At 33.7% G+C, this 18,039-nt stretch overlaps 1 protein-coding gene across 1 annotated transcript; it reads left to right on the top strand.

Moving 5' to 3' along the window:
* Positions 1–4,541: 4,541 nt before the first annotated feature.
* On the top strand, positions 4,542–7,514 carry LOC149267430 (PHD finger protein PERSISTENT TAPETAL CELL 1-like). The gene is made up of 3 exons (XM_089398810.1): positions 4,542–5,050; positions 5,126–5,372; positions 6,014–7,514. Exons 1-3 carry the CDS (start codon positions 4,738–4,740, stop codon positions 7,434–7,436), a joined length of 1,983 nt encoding a protein of 660 aa, XP_089254936.1. The 5' UTR covers positions 4,542–4,737; the 3' UTR covers positions 7,437–7,514.
* The last annotated feature ends 10,525 nt before the right edge of the window (positions 7,515–18,039 follow it).

Here is an 18,039-nt window from a genome sequence, read left to right as displayed (position 1 = left end):
GAATTAAACAACAAGCAAATCAACATCACAACGAAATAAGTTTTGATGTAGGAAAATAGGTACTTTTATAGTTACAACCATACAAACAAATGTCCCTCAAGCAAGCTAAGAAGGATAATAAATTATCACCAAAGTATTATGGTCCTTACAAGATGTTGCAAAATATTGGTAGTATGGCATACAAATTGGAGCTTCCTGCATCTTCCCAAGTGCACCCAGTTTTCCATGTTTCATTATTAAAGAAGGTTATAGGTGATAAGCTCCCAGTTCAAACAATATTGCCAAAACTTAATGAGGAAGGAAAAATAATATTGTAACCTAAAGCAGTCACAAAAACAAGAACTTGTCAACTATGAAATCGATCAATTTCAGAGTACCTCATCAAGTGGAAGAACTTACCCACTGAATATTCCACATGGGAGGATGAGAATTTTATACATAAGCATCCAGAACTACTCAAGCGTTAATGAAAACACTTTTTCGAAGGAGAGGGACATGTTAGGTCCCTATAATACTAGTGTATTCCCTCATTATTATTGTCAATGTAGCCCCTTATTGTTATTGTTGTTCCCATGTAATACCCATATTGTTATTATTGTGCCCCATAGAAGCCTGCTATTGTTATTGTTGTGTTGTTACATTATTATTATTATGTCGGCTCTGATTATATTGTGACCCCTTAGACTCCTATATATAGAAAGGAGGTTTTGCATTTGAATCATCCAAGAATTGTTCATTTATTTAATGTAAAGGAGGTTTCCCCCTCAAAGAGGCTAATTTTGAAGTCGTTGATCTATGTCTTCTTCTATTTTGTGAGTTGGTTGCATAACATCTCCATTTGATTCCACCCTCAATACAGCAAGGAAGTGATCCAGATTTAAACAGGAACGCAACAAATTACAGAGATAACCATATACACAAAGATGCAGCGGAAATAATACTTCATTTCATTAATGGAAAATACTGAAATATGCTTACAAACAGAAATGGCAATAAACTAGTTAGGGCGATGGTAGCTTATCTCTGAGAAGAGATGTGATGGCTACATGCCTCTGAACTGTTCTAAAAACTGTATTACAATGAGGCTCGAAGGCCTATTTATTGTTGAGAAACAATGGAAAACCCTTCACATCTCGAAACCTAACCCTAGAAGATGAAACGCCAAATTGTGGGCCCCGTTTGGGTAAATTGGTACATCAATTTCCCGGGGTCGTAACTTTGACATACGATCTCCGTTTGACGCGTACGATAGCTCGTTAGAATGATCTATCCGAGAACTACCACTTTGGGAAGGGCAACATCGGTCCATGGACCCATGTTGCCCCCAGATTCCCAAAAAAACGTCGTTTAGGGCCTCAAAACGGCTCCGGAAGTTCAGGACCCGAAAAACTGCTAAAAATAGTAAGTTGTGCTACAATTAAGGAAACTGAAAATGCTGAGAAAGACAATGGTGGGGGTCTAGGTGGACTTGGCAGGTGGCCACCAATATCCACCTGGATCAGGAAGCCTAAAAGATTAGTGAAAGGAAAGGGAAGCAGAGTGATGTTCTAAGCTTCAGATTTTAGGTTTTTTTTAGGGTGATATTGTTGTCACACATGCGAAAAAAGATGAGATAATATGATGCAATAAGGCTGAGTTCCAAGGTAACCGAATTGAAGCCTTAAGGAAGGTCGATTCAAGCTAGAAGGAGACTCCATCATAAGCGAAGTAAATCAAGGCATAAGAAAAGGTATTATGTACAAGTTAAGATTTCTGAATTAGGATTACAGGCCTAATTCTAGGAGGCTGAAGGATTGAAGCAAAAGAAGGTCAAAGTGGAAGAGGAGCTGAGAAAAAGGAAGGAGTACAAGGTTGACTATCATCAAGGGAACTTGTGTCTTGGTCTTGGAGTGGCAAATAGGTTAAGGGTCTTGGTCTTGGTATTCGTCATTTGGAATCTCTATAAGAAGAAAAATTTATTCGAGTTTTCCTCTCAAGAGTGAGAGGTTTTGGCCGTGGCTGATAACCTATATTTTTTGTCTCTTGTCTCTTTATGGTTTATGCATTGATAGTTGTTTGATGAAAAAGAACACTAATAATCTGAGCAAAGGAAGATCCTAATCTAAGAAAGTAAAAAGAATTCACAAGAAATTACTAATCAAAGAGAAATCACTTAATTTCTATGCCCTATATTTCTCAATAATTTGCACCCAAAAACTAACATTCAAAGTGAAAAAGGTCACTTTAAAACCAATGTTTGAAGTGACAAAATCATAAGAGCAAGAAAGGATGATATAGGCTTCAACCCTTTTAGAGGGAGGGAGGATGTTATCACATCAATCCTTGACAAAAATACCAAAATAAAGTAGGAGAATATCACATCGACCCTACTAGAGAGAGGGACAATGTCAACTTTCAGATTGACAAAGCTACAAGAGGGAGAGAAGATTCATATTACAACATCTTGAGGAATTGTGCCCCAAAACTAGTATTTGATCTGACAAATGTACTCGAGTGAGAAAAGGATTCTATCATGTCATCCCTATAAAGGTGAGGGAGGTTGTTATCACATCAACCCTTAAGAAAGGCAATCAAGAGAAAAATAATTTTATTGCATAAACATTAATAGAGTGAAGGATAAAGTCGATGTTGTTACAGCGAGGGAGGATGTTATCACATCAAGCTAGTGATTTGCACTTGAAAACCAATATTTAGGTTGATAAATGTACCAAAGTGAGGAAGAATGCTATAAGATAAATCCTATTGGAAACTAGGATGATGTTATCATGTCAAGCCTCGACAAAGATATTTAAGTGAGGAACGATGTTATCATGTCAACACCACGAGAGTGAGGGGTAGAGATAGCTTCCATGTTGACAAAGTTCCCAAAGTGATAGCTAATACTACCACATGAACTAAAATAGTTGCTCCCTAAAGCCAACACTTAAATTAAAAATAATAGTGAAGTGAGGAAGAATGTCATCACAATAGCACAACTGAAGTGAGGGAAGAGGTCAACACATCAACCATCCACAAAGGTACTAAAGTGAGGAATAATGATATCATGTAATCCAACTGCAATGGGGAAAATCCAACTTTTGGATTGACAAAGCTACTAGAGCAAGGGAGGATGCTATCATATCTATCAAGTACTTGCCTTGAAAAGCTAATATTAAAATTGACAAAAGTACTACAAAATAATACTAAAGTGAGGAAGGATGTCATCACATCAACCTCATTGAAGTGAAGGAAGAGTTCATCGCATCAAACATTGACAAAGGAACTAGAACAAGGAATGATGTTATCATAAACATGTTATGGTAGAGGGAAAACCAACTTTTAAATTGATAAAAATCCTAAACAGAGAGATGTTACCATCACATCAACCCAAATACTTACATTACAACGCCAACATAATTATCTCAAAATAAGAAAAAATGCTAGATCACATCAACTAAAAAATAATAATATCACATGAACCTCACTAGTGGAGAAAAATAATAATAATTAAAATTACATAAACCTCGCTATAATGGAAGGGAAGAAAATGCTATTAGATCAATACTTAACAAAATTATCACATGAATCTCACTCTAATAGGATGGAAGAGAATACTATCACATCAATAATTAAGAAATAAAGTTACTAAAAAGGAGATGCATATTATCACATCACCCCAAATTAAAATGACTTTGATCAGGAGTTACCACACACGAATATCCCAATTAACCAAAATAGTAAAATGAGAAGGGATTCTATCACATGAACCTATCACATCAATTGTGAACAAACTAAATTGACATCACATAAACCCTAAACCCTACCAAAACATGGAGAGACAAAGTACCCAACAACAAAACCATATGACCTGTCACATCATCCATTGATAAAAATACCCAACAACACCCCTATGCAAGAGTGTATTTGGAGATTTGAATAAAATTTAACTGGTAATTCATTCATCCCTACATAGAATTTAACTTGTATGTTTTTTAAGTCATGGGTGTGTAAGTTGATCGGATTTGCAATGGTGCCAACTGCAACCGAATTGAAATAACAGTTCAACCACATCATGGCGTGTCTGGTTCACCCGACACGCACGACGCTGCGTTGCCTTCCTTCTGGAAGGATCAACTCACAGTAAAATCCAGTTTTAGAAAATATTCCCCGACACGCACGACGCTGCATTGCCTTCCTTCTGGAATGATGAACGCACAGTGAAATCCGGCTTGGGAAATATTCCCCGCCGTGAAACAGGCTTTGGGTTTTATAAATCATTATTCCGACTAATTCGAATGCTGTTTCTGTTATAGCACCGACTCTCCAGGTAATTCCCGGCTGTGGTTGTTATCGGAGTGGAGAGAATGCGCGCGGGAGAGGCCGTTAAACCATCTACGGCCGGCACGCGCTTGAACGCCTTGCGGTGACAGGTGGAGCATCGGATGGCGCATGAGGCAATGGCGTACGTCGGAATCAGAAAAGCTTAGGTTTGTCTGAACATGAATTACATGGCCCTTCGCTGGTTCGTTGAATCATATTGTATATTGTGGAGTAATGGGAAGACAGCGAGAAGAATATTGAATTTTGTATAAGGTCATGCATTCAGCGGGATACAGTCTTTTTGGGCGCCCGCTTATTTATTTCCAGGCACCAACCGTATGAGCGTTCTGTAAAATTCTGAGTGCTGGAAGCTCAACTTAATCTACTGGAGAAACAAGATCTTCTGGAGAATCGATCCAGCGACGTGGGGTTTCAGAAATGTATATGGATCAGAGCAACAGGAAAAGGAAATTAACGGCGGGGGCTGAGAGGACGAGGGCATATGGATTTCATACATTTGGAGATCCTGGATGCCCCGCCGATTTCGATGGGCCGTTCCGGGAAAACATTGGGGTTTTCTTGCAGGAATTTGCCCGTCGGGAAGCTTACAATGTAGAGGGCATGGCTGTCTGGTCGATTGCAATGGAGTACGACCAGTCTCGTGGTCATTGTATTTCCATGTTTGTCGTCGAAGAGAAAGTGCAGAATGCGTCCCATGTCAATCCTCACTGCGATCAGTGCCGAGGGATAGGTGAGAGACCTGCAAAAACTGAATTGAAGCATGTTCATGTGTAATTTCCTGAGTTTTCTTGAATTGTTTTGGCAGGTTGGAGCCATCATCTGGTTTCCAAGTCTCGCTACCACTTTATCATACCTCCTGCTGCTGCTGCTCAGGGAGAATTTAAACTGAGCGTTCTGGATATGCGGACTCATTTGCTGCACGGCATGCTCCACTCGAATGGGTTCGGGCATCTCATCAATTTAAATGGCAGAGAAAAAGGGTATTCCAAGTTTGCTTCTGGTCGTGAATTCATGGATTTATGGGACCGGATTTGCTCCATGCTCAGAGCCAGGTGAACTCAGCATCCATTCTGTCCAATTAATTAGAAGAATTGGTAATTGGGTTAGTTTCTTATCAGAATTTGAATCTTCAATCTTATAATATAGCTATTCTGAATCTTCAATTTTATAATTTAGCTATTCTGAATCTTCAATCTCATAATTTAGCTACTTAGACTGTGGGATGTTTGTTATGCTATATGTTTGAGATTCAATTTGATGGCCATGCTCAGACCCAGGTATTATAATAGTTCAAAGGAAGTCATCATCTATTTTATTCAATTTACATCTAGTTGCACTGATATGTCTGAGGAATTCATTGCATTAATAATGGTATATTTCTGAGGAATTCATTGCATTGATAATGGTATTTTTCTGAGGAATTCATTGCATTGATAATGGTTAATAACTGAGCCTAGTTTATATTCATTTTAGATAAGAGTTGATTAGAAATTTGCATTTTCAAACTCATAGTATTTCATATCACGACCATCCTAAAATTAGTTGCACCAAGTGCAAGTGCTGGTGCTGTGATGTTGGTTATGTGATATGCTTGAGATTCAATTTGATCGCCTTATTAATATTTCTTACAGGTGGGTGAATTTTCATATTGGAAAATTTTGATACTGAAATGATATATGGTTGGTGAATGCAGGAAAGTTAGCGTGGAAGATGTTGCGAAGAAAAGAGCGATGGAATTAAGGCTGTTGCACTGTGTGGCCTATGGGGATTCTTGGTTTGGCAGATGGGGTTTCAAGTTCGGGCGAGGTTGCTATGGAGTGACCCAGCAAATGTACAGCAAAGCCATTGAGGCGCTTCGCGGAATGCCGCTGTCCATAATGCTGCAGCATTTTCAGCAGTGTGTGGACCACGGGGAACTTGTCTCCATCGTTGCCTTGTATCAGAGAATGAGCGGGAGCATTGCCCTGCAGACTGTCGGGAATCTGATAGGCTTCATGATGGAATTGAAGGCTCTCATGCCTTTAAAATCCGGTGCTGAGAACGCGCCACTGCCTCATGCTGTAGACACGCCTTGTCGGTGGTCGGCGAGGAGACTCGAACTCGCGACGCAGGTTGTAGTCGAAGCTTTGAAAACCATGGGTGCCCACAAATGGGTTCCTCGACAGGACGTCAGAGATGCTGCGAGGGCTTACATAGGTGACACCGGCTTGTTGGATTTTGTGCTTAAATCGTTGGCAAATCGCGTGGTTGGAGGTCACATTGTGCGCAGGGCCGTGAATCCCAGCACCAGAGTCCTGGAATACTGCATACAGGATCTCAGCCCAGCTCGTCCGAGCGGTCATGTGAGCGCCCCGGCCGCCGCTGGGCTGGTGAGTGTCGAGAAGATCAGTCGGAAAGATATAGCTAAACACATTGAGTACATATACAGGCTTGTCCTGGAAAGATATGAGCCTGCGGCCGACAATAACAGCACGCTTACGGCCATTCCGACAGCCAGCCGAATAATTTTCGACACCAAGCACTTTGTGAAGGACTACAGAGGAGAAATGACGAGGAGAGGCGCCGCCAATCAATGGGGTTTCGACGACGACGAGATGCTCAGAGTTATGTGCACGGCGTCTCTGAGCGAACGTTGCCAGAACAGCAGCAAGCGTAGGCGTAGCCCGCCTCCCGCGCCTCCGATGGACGTCGTGGTTCTGCCACCTCACGCCACCGTCGTTGATCTCAAGAGAGCAGCCGAGAGGGCCCTCAGGGAAACCTACTACATCACACGCGATTTCCATGCGGAGTCCATCTCCGGTCTGGAGGGAGACAACGACGATCTACTGTTCGGAGCCCTTGAATCGGGGTCCAGCGTCGTAGTCCAAGGCAGCGGCATCGACATGTCGAGCGAGCTCCGCTACGAAGGAGGAGGAGGCGCCACTGCCGACGTGGACGACTGGTTGGTCGAATGTGCCTGTGGCGCCAAGGATGATGACGGTGAGCGGATGATTGCTTGCGACGTATGCGGGGTGTGGCAACATACTCGCTGTGCTGGCATTGCTGGCGTGGACGAAGTTCCAAACATGTTCTTCTGTCACCGCTGTGGGCTCCACCTATTCCAGTCCATACTTTAGCTTTTCTTTTTAAATACATCCGCTCCGATTCTTTAGGTGCTTTTGTATACATATAAATACACTATTATTATTCATCACGCTTTTTACATTCTCCTTAAAATCAGCCATCAAATCTAATCAATGATGAAAATTTCCCATGTATCAAAGTTGAGAGGTGGTACCTAACTGGCCAAGTTAATGGAATAATATTTGTAATATCATGTTTATTTGTCACATTCTTACTAGTAATATTCATGTGAATTAAAGTTTTGAGGTGCTTGTTGCATGGTAAGTTAATGGGATGATATTTGTATTATTAGGCTTATTTTGTGATATTTGTAATTTATAAAATATTCTTTTTAAGTTTAAGTATCTGGGTTGATGTTATAGTTTTAATGTGGGATTTTTTTTTAAGTAGTCGTATTGATAATTTAGGTGATCTTTTGTCAATTTTATCACTATAATTATCATTGGGCCACCGCTCTATCTCTGAGACCAATGCTTCATGGTGTTTCATAGCGTGAGACTAAGTCTTTTATAAGAAGTGAACCTTGATGAAGGACGAAAAATTTATAAGAGATTTTTTGGAAGTTTTTTCGGTGGGTTTTTTCGGTTAAAATCCGACAGCGATTTATTGAAATCGCAAGTTTGATAGCTAATTTCTGCACAATCAAAGCGTCCCAAGGGTTTTTCAAGTTGCTGAATCCAAATATGCAGTTAAAAAACCATTTTAAATAATACAAATCAAGATTTAACCTCAATTTTTTCCACCGGATTCCGTCACCAGAATTTCCAAAAAATCGCACTAAAAACAACTCCATTATTAAATTTTAGTTTTATTTTATTGTAAATATTAATGGCGATTTTAATATGTTTATAAATATCATTAATAGTTTTAATTTGTTAAAAATAAAAATTAATAATTTTTAAAATCATGTAATATTTATAGTAATTTTGAATTTTATTAGTATTATTATTTATAATTATATAAATTTTAAAATTTATTTATTTATCAAGAGAATTGGTAACTAGGCGACTTTTAATTTTATAGACATTTTAAAATTTAATTTATTAATAAACATATTTCACTAAAAATAAAATATAAACCTTAAATTTTTTTTTTTTTGAAATATAAAATTATATATAAATAAAATTTTAATAAAAAATGATATGAAGTAAATAATTTTAAGAAGAGCTTCGGCGTAAATCACATAAAGAGAGATCTTTGTCGACGCGTTTCGAACCAACCAGTGTGGTTCATCGTCAGGCGACGCGTTTCGAACCAACCAGTGTGGTTCATCGTCAGGACAAGTTGAAAAACAGATCCAGCTTAGCCAGCTTAGCCTGTTTAAATAGCTAGAGCAGAGACACCAACGGTTACCTGGGCAAAAAATTGACTTAAGGAGCAAGGTCAAATTTAGTTATATTAGGTATAAAATAAATAAATATAAATATATAAATGATAAATTATAATATAATAATAAATAAATCAAAAAATAAATATATATAAATTTATATATAAATATATAAATTTAGTTACATTAGGTGTAAGAAAAATAAATAAATATATACATATATAAATGAAGAATTACAAAATAATAATAAATTATTTATTTATTTATTAAATAAATAAATAAATATATAAATAAATAAATGAAAAATATAAATTAATAATAGTAAATAAATAAATTATTTATTTAATTTATATAAATGAAAAAATAAAAATAAATGGTATTATTAGTAAGGTAAATAAATCTATATAAATTTATATCTAAAAATATAAATTTAGTTATATTAGGGTGTAAGATAAATAAATAAATATATAAATATATAAATGAAGAATTATAAAATAATAAATTATTTATTTATTAAATAAATATATAAATATATAAATGAAGAATTATAAAATAATAATAAATTATTTATTTATTCATTAAATAAATAAATAAATTAATAAATATAATAGTAAATATATAAATAAATTATTTATTTAATTTATATAAATGAAAAAATAAAAAGAAAGGTATTATTAGTAAGGTATCATTAACAAATATATATTTGTTAATATATAAGTACCAATATCCAAAAAAAAAAGGGGGGGACGACTAAATAATACTGATATTATTAATATATTTGTTAATATATAAAAATATACATAAAGAACATATAAAATAGATAAAAATAAAAATAATAAGGAGTCAATAAAAAACTGATAAGAATACGAAAACCAAAATTAACTCGGCAAAGGATATTTGTTAATATATAAAAATATACATAAAGAACATATAAAATAGATAAAAATAAAAATAATAAGGAGTCAATAAAAAACTGATAAGAATACGAAAACCAAAATTAACTCGGCAAAGGCAGGAAAGGAATGATACAACTCAGAAGGAGAAGCACCAGAAAGAGTCCAGAGCAAGAAGGATAAACCAAAGGAGACAGGAAGGCTCCAGGGGAATGATGAAAGCGAAAAAGATGAAGGGGGGGGGGGGGGGGGGGGGGCGAACTAAGATGAAAGGGCAGGGATCCAACACCTACTGATCTTCAGCCGTCATCTCTATTGAGATTATTAGGTCTTCTTTCAATCTCAATAGCTTCCCTGAGTTTACGATGATGGAACTGGGCAACCTTGGCAACCACCTTAGCCTCCTCAATACAAACATGATGCTTGGTCTTCACCACATGCTCTGCTAACGCTGAAGACTTGGTTCTCCCATGTCTTAGGTCAGCTGCATGTTCGCTTATCCTCTGATGGATGGAGCGCCCTGTTTCCCCGATGTAGGGGGTCCCACAAGAACAAGGGATCAAGTAGACACCCTTCATGTCCTTAGGATCAACGGGATCTTTTACCTTACTAATGATACCATTTATTTTTATTTTTTCATTTATATAAATTAAATAAATAATTTATTTATTTACTATTATTAATTTATATTTTTCATTTATTTATTTATATTTATTTAATAAATAAATAAATAATTTATTATTATTTTGTAATTCTTCATTTATATATGTATATATTTATTTATTTTTCTTACATCTAATGTAACTAAATTTATATATTTATATATAAATTTATATATATTTATTTTTTGATTTATTTATTATTATATTATAATTTATCATTTATATATTTATATTTATTTATTTTATACCTAATATAACTAAATTTGACCTTGCTCCTTAAGTCAACTTTTTGCCCAGGTAACCGTTGGTGTCTCTGCTCTAGCTATTTAAACAGGCTAAGCACACTGGTTGGTTCGAAACGCTTCGAAAAAGATCTCTCTTTATGTGATTTACGCCGAAGCTCTTCTTACAACTATTATGGATCACCGAAGTCTCAATTTAACAAGTAAATAATTTATTAAATTATTATTTTTAATTAGAATGTCATTAAATTAAATCAAAGTATTAACCATTATAAGCAGACTAAATTCATTCACATTTTAGCTAGTTTTATCTAATTTATTTATACTCATTATAAAATTAAGAAAAATAGAATTTGATTTTCTTAATTCAAAAAATAACATTTTTTTCATTTCAATATTATAAAAGATTAATAACTAGAAGAATTTATAAAAAATTATTTGGAGTATTTCTTAGAGTAGGTTAAGTTAATAAAGATCTTCATGTAAGACAATATTCAGAGACCAGATTAGGAAGGGCTTATGAGATGCCCACTTTATTGTGACAATCAAGAGTCAGTGACACACTTGTTCGTGGATTGTGTATTTTCAGAGGCGGTGTGGAGAGCAATCTTGTTTGAGGGGGTTTGCATGGGGTTGTGATCGGGTAGATCGTTAGGGGAATGTCTCACAAAGTTGACAAAAACCCCAGTGTTGGAGCATTTTTCTAGCCTTCCAAGATTGGTCCTTTGACATATATGGTTACACCAGAATAGAACCATTATTGATAATGAGGTCCCAAATATTCTACATGTGTTGCATCAAAAATAACAATTAAAAAACTCAACGCAAAAGGTTTAAAGGAGAAGATCATAATTCCAATTGGGCCAAGGATAGATATTTCGAAGGCTTAGGCCTTCTTTGATGGAGCCAAAAGTCATATCAGGGATATATGCATAGAGGAGCAAAATTTCACCTGAACAACCATCATTATTTCCTTCTTAGCCTATGGTTGGGGCCCAAAACTAATAATAAAGAAAAATTAATTGGCTTTGACTCATCCTTGACTTTGCAATGTTCAGGGAGGTGAAGTGCTTACAATTTTTAGTGATTCTTAAGTGGTTATTGATTGGTTCTTGAGGATCAGAGATTTCACAACTCGGCCCTAAATCCTTGGCAACAAAGAATTCACTAACTACAAAAATAATTGAGGAACATGAGGTATCACATATCCACATGGAACACAATGTTGATGCAGACAAAAGATCAAAGGAAACATTATTCTTTTTTTTTTTGTTGATAAGTGGGTGAATCCTGAAAATCACTCTTACCCTGTGGCTGAGAGGCCACGACTCAGGGGCATCTAAGCCGTCAAAATCACCCGGGGATCGCACCCGGCCTGAGCCGCACCAGCGGAAACCATGCTGGATTTTTTGGTATCGGCGAGACTAGAACCGGTGACCTTTGCATACGGAGCGCCTTAACAGCGCACTCCTTCACCAACTGTTCTATATCTCTTTGATTAAAGGAAACATTATTCTAACCTGTAAGACATTTAGTGATTTCATAAAATGTTGTTGATGTCCTTAGGGTGAATGCCAACAATAGTTTCTAATTTTCTGTGTTGAGGATTTTTAGATTGAGATCTCGAATCATCCATAGTCTTCATTTTTTAGTTTTCAACGTTTCGACTCAATACCATGACTCATCATCAGGAAAAAACCTGCAAAGCAGAAAAGAGAAGAGAAAAGGCAGTATAAATAAGGTTGGAAAGAAGAAAAGTTGAAAGAAAGGAATCAATCAGAAAGCTTAAAAAGAGAATATTTAATATAGATTTTTTTTTCCTTCAATTATTTTTAATTTTTATAAAACATTAATGATAATGTTAATGCTATATTATATTTTTAGTTAATATGTAATTCTAATCTAGTTTATTAATAAAATGAATTTTATATTTGGAAATTTAGATTTAATAAAATGAATTTAATATTTGGAAATTCAAAAAAAAATTATTCGAGGGAGATTTTTTATTTATTAAGGATACTAAATGACAACCATCCGATAATAATAATAATAGTATAGTATAGTTTTAGTATTAATTATAATGTACATGGTAATAACTTTTTATTATTACTATTAACAAGATAATAAATACCAATACTAAAGATATTATTATTAACCTATGGAATGTTATGTTATTTATTAGGGTTTATTTAAAAATTGTTTTATTATTTATTTTTAATTAAATTAAATTTGCAATTGTATTGTTATGATAGGTTAATTTAAAATTATTGGTTAATATATAAATTAATTTAGATAATTTATAAAGTGAATTTTTATGAAGGGGAATGGAATTAAGAATAACAATAGCATCCTAGGTTAAATAATATTCAATATTATTAGTGTTAATTAAGATGTTAATAGTAACCATGTATATTATTATTATTAACAAGATAATTAATGATATTAATAATAAAGCTAATATTATTAATCTATGGTACCATAAAGATCCTAATTGATAGTAAGATGAGGGAGAAAAAGTAGTTAAAGGATTAAAAAAAAATTAAGGGAATTAATAGTAAATGGACAAGAAGGGGATGTTAAATATCAATAAGAAAATGTTAAATTTAAGGAGGCAAGGAGGATGAGAGGGGTACGAGAAAAGATTGCGCAATGGGTAGAGAGAAAGGGTCTGAGAGGGGAGATAGGGGAGGGGGGTTAATGGGGAGAAGAAGGGGACGAAGTATGATCCTGAGAGAGTAAAGGAATCTAGTTTCTGCTTACTTCCAAACCTCCATCCCTATTGATATTATGAGGATGTTTTATAATTTCAAGGGCTTCTCGAGTTTTCCGTTTATATTTATGGTTTTCATTGGTGATGACCTTAGTGTTTTCAAGACAAATATGATGACAAGTTTTTTCTGAATGTTCAGCCGGTGCTGAGGATAGAGCTCTTCCATTTTTTATGTTTGCACCATGTTCTTTGAGTCTGATTTTGAAATACCTTCCAGTCTCCCCAATATAACATTTTCCACATGAACATACGACTTTATAGACACCTTTCTGCTGTAGGTGATCACTGGTATCCTTGATTGATCTCATTCTTTGTTTTATGGTTAAAAGTGGTTTGAAAGAGGTTTCAATGTCCTTTTTGAGAACCCTGGCTAGTTTGTCTGTGACTCCTTAAATATACAGAAGATAAGCCATCCTACTAGCAACTTGGGTGCTTGTCATAGGTTGATTGTCTTTATTTTCCGATCTAGCTTTACTAAGGTTTTTGATGATGTCCAACTTTTTATATCCAATGCTTTCAAAGACTTTATTTAAGTATTTGATTTCTTCTTTCGTATGAGAGGTGTTAGATATTCTGAAAGCCCTAGTGAAAAGCATCCTATTTACCCCCATCTTTTGAGTTGAGTGATTGTGTGAGTCAGCATGCAAACAGTTATCAGTGTGAGCTTTCTTTCCGAACACCTTATGTCCCAGTGATCCATCTTCATTTATTAATTCTGAATTTCCAAATATAAAATTAATTGTATTAATAAACTAGATTAGAATTACATATTAACTAAAAATCTAATATAGCATTAACATTATCATCAATGTTTTATAAAAATTAAAATTAATTGAATTAAACATAAAATTTTAAAAATCTATATTAAATAATTTATCTCATATTTTTTTCTTTTTAAATCTTCTAATGGGCTTCTTTCTTTCCACTTCTCTTCTTTCCAACCCTATTTATATCACTCTTTCTCTTCTCTTCTTTGCAAGTTTTTTTCCTGATGATGAGTCATGGTATTGACTCGAAAAGTCGAAAACTCAAAAATGAAGACTGTGGATGATCTGAGATCTCAACCTAAAAAACATTTTCTAAACTGAAGTTGCTGTAATAGTTGGGACCTTAATTGTTTGTATGTTTGACTATTTTATGTTCTTGTTTGGTAGAATGCCCTAGATTTCTTAATAGCATATCCAGGAGGTTGTAATTAAATAGTAATTTTTATATTTTGATTTCAATGAAATAAAAAGCATGAGATTTTTTCCATCTGGAAAATATTGATAACTTTTATATTAAATATTTTGAAGTAGTTAAATATATATTATTAATTTTAAAAATTAATAAAATTTAAATAATGGTCGATAAATAAATTTGGATGAATAAAAGAGAACCATTTTTTAAATTGTATTTTTGGCTTATTCACTATAAATTTACTTAAATTCTTAAATATAAGCATTGGTTGTTGCATACTTTTAATAAATTTGGAATGAAATACAATGTAAATACACTAGGCTATATCCATCTTAATTTTGAATTCGGAGTTAAGATAGATCTATGTTGGTTTAATTTCCTCCTTTAAATAGGATATATTCCACATGAATATCGTGAATTAATATTAGGCTATATTTCACATGAATACCATGGTTTAATACTATGAGTCATTATTATTATTATTATTATTATTATTATTATTATTTATATAGGATTATTTTTATTTTTATTTTATTTTGACCAAGTTAAAATGTTTACATTACAATATGTTACAACGTCGATTGGAGAGCGTCTCTTAGCGCAATAAAAATCAATCTTCCATCTTAACTCCTGATCTACCAAGCACTTAGAGGAATCAAATCTATTTTCACTCTAAAAGACATTTGCATCTCAAGGGATTTGATCCCTCTCGACCCTTGGTAAATCCATAGTAAAGATGGATCTAAGTTAGTTTATTTATTAATTATAATTATAATTATAATTATTAAAGCTGTAATTTTTATTTTATTTTATGTAATTTGACTAAGTCAAAATGTTAAACAAGATATACATTACAACATCTCTACCATATTGACACAAAAACATATTTTTCCAAAAAAAATACATTTTTTTTAATATATTTTTAGCTCTTTTCAATAAAAGTTTATTAAAAATACATTAAATAGACACATATTGGATGCAAAATTTACTTTCACGTCCCTAATAACACATTTAAAATTTAAATAAATTCATTAAAAAATAAGTTAAAAAAAAAAAAATTAAAAAAAAAAATAATATTCAATTTTTATTTTATTATTTAACTAAAATTTTATTAATTCTCTTTAAAAATCCATTTTCAATTTTTTTTTTCTTAAATGAATTAATAAACAACAACAAAAGGCAAATTAACTAACATTGTAAAAACCTTAATATACTTTTACTCATAGAAATGTTCAAATTCATTCATTCACAAGAAATATCATAGTTAACAAGCCCCTTAAAAATATCACTGTCTAACATCAACACCAAAAACTACTCAAGTTGACATGACATTGATCTCCCGCGTATTAAAGCCCTAAACATCACTATGCTTCGAATTAGCAAAATGAGAATAAATGCCCCTAATTCATCATCTAATGAGTTAATATCCAGCTTCACTTACTTTTAACCCGAAAGTTAACAACCCTGAGATAATGAATTTAGAAATGTGAGAGCCAATTCCATTTCTCGCTTAATACCATAAGTTCCCTTACTTTTAGTTTAATATTTATCAACTTGAGTTGAATGGTGGACATTGTCATACCTTTGGATTTGTAGGGATTCACATATTGCTAAACTACTTGCATCTAAATAATTTCATGTCATTCATTTGACAACATTTTATATTGAATTAAGTAGCGAAGGGCAACATAACGTGCATTTTCAAAATAGTTACAACAAACAAATTATGACAGAGTCAATCATAGGTTATACAATCTATCTTAATATATTAAGATTGCCTATCATGGCTAGATATTAGAAATTGAGGGAGGTTATATAATCTCTCTTAATATATTAAAATTGCCTATCATGGTTGGATATTAGAAATTGAGGTCAATAAATAAAGCATTTGAGTAGCAATGGTTTAGGAAGGTGCAAAATGTAGGTTGTTAACCGGATTTTAAACACTCCAATATGATATGCATGGCACTAAAATGAAGATTGGGTTCGATGTGTATTAAGCATTTTTTAGGGTTTCATAAATGAGATGCAGTACACGAAAGTGTTGATTAGCAATTGTGTACGAAGGTGCAAAATGTATGTTGTTAAAAGGATTTTAAACACTCTAGTTTGATATGCATGATACTAAAATGAAGATTGGGTTCGATGTGTATCAAGCATCTTTTAGGGTTGCATAAATGAGATGCAGTGTACGAGAGTGTTGATTAGCAATTGCTTATGAAGGTGCAAAATGTATGTTGTTAAAAGGATTTTAAACACTCCAATTTGATATGCATGACACTAAAATGAAGATTGGGTTCGATGTGTATCATGCATCTTTTAAGGTTGCATAAATGAGATGCAATACACAAAAGTGATCTTTGGTGTGATGCAATGTAGCATACAAAAGTAAATTTTGGTGCACTATGATGTATCTGGGAAAGGAAAAGTTGGTGTAATGTGGTGTATCACACCTAATTAAACTTTGGTGAGTTGTAATGTACATATAGAAGCAAACTTTTGCTACAATGTGATGTATTGGAGGAAAGTAAACTTTGGTGCAGCGTCATGGATCGTCAGTAAAGTGAATTTTGGTGCAATATGATGCCAATGAACAATTATATTTTCAATATGGCGAGAAAAGGAAAATTTAGGAATTTGCAACGCATCACCTAGAAGGAAACTTTGGTGTGGTGCGATGTAGCAAACAATAATAATTTTTTGTGTGATGTGATGCATCACAAAGTAAAGTTTGGTGAAGTCAACCTAGGTGTAATGCATTGTACCGTGGGTAAAGTATGCTAGGTGTGACTTAGTGCAAGTGAGCAATTTTCTTTGTGAAATGTTAGGAGATGGAAATATCTTGGAAGTGCAATGTATGACACAAAAGTAAACTTTAAACAAGGTAGTTAGAGCTTTTGATTCATGAAATACAATGTAGATTGATGATCTTTCCTTGGAATATGATGCATGACAATAAAATTTCATAAATGTGATAAATAAAAAATGGAACAATTTTGCTTAGAATTTTCCTTTATTGCAATCAAAGAAAATTTAGAACAATGTAATATGCTAAAACTAAAGAGTTTTTGGGTGTGATAAATGTTATGTCACAGGGAAACTTGTTTTATCTGTGACATTTTGCACGGAAACAAAGTTTTGTGTGATGTGAAAAGGATGTTTGCACAAATTTTACAAGTGATGAATTTCATAATACATCACAACAACTAAGGAATGTCACAATGCAAAATAACACTTTGACACACATTAGAGAAACTTTGAGGTAAAAAATGAGCCTCAAAACAAAAATGTACAACAAAAGTCAACTTTATAATAACCAACAAGGTTCAATATGATGATGTTAACCATGGAGGATGATTCACCATTTTTGGAGTAGAAAGGTGAAAAAAAAACTATTTTTTCAACTTGTATTTTCAACTTATCTCTCCATGATTTTACTAAAATTTTGAACATAAGCACTCGTTGGATGCGTAACTTATTGTTGCATCCAAAGAGTACCCATGTTACATACTTTTGATGGACC

Source organism: Pinus tabuliformis, chromosome 6 (genome assembly GCF_031772625.1).
Source record: "Pinus tabuliformis cultivar Carrire ecotype Pingquan chromosome 6, CPIR1, whole genome shotgun sequence".
In the NCBI taxonomy this organism is placed as follows: Eukaryota; Viridiplantae; Streptophyta; class Pinopsida; order Pinales; family Pinaceae; genus Pinus; species Pinus tabuliformis.
Note: the sequence above shows the minus strand (reverse complement) of the source record. Positions and strands in the feature narration are given on the sequence as shown.

What these genes read in the sequence shown, in the direction of transcription:
- LOC149267430 (XM_089398810.1), top strand. Translation starts at nt 4,738, where the DNA reads ATGTATATGGATCAGAGCAACAGGAAAAGGAAATTAACGGCGGGGGCT. An exon ending in CGATCAGTGCCGAGGGATAG is followed by an intron (nt 5,051 to 5,125) that starts GTGAGAGACCTG and finishes TTGTTTTGGCAG; the next exon opens with GTTGGAGCCATCATCTGGTT. An exon ending in TGCTCCATGCTCAGAGCCAG is followed by an intron (nt 5,373 to 6,013) that starts GTGAACTCAGCA and finishes TGGTGAATGCAG; the next exon opens with GAAAGTTAGCGTGGAAGATG.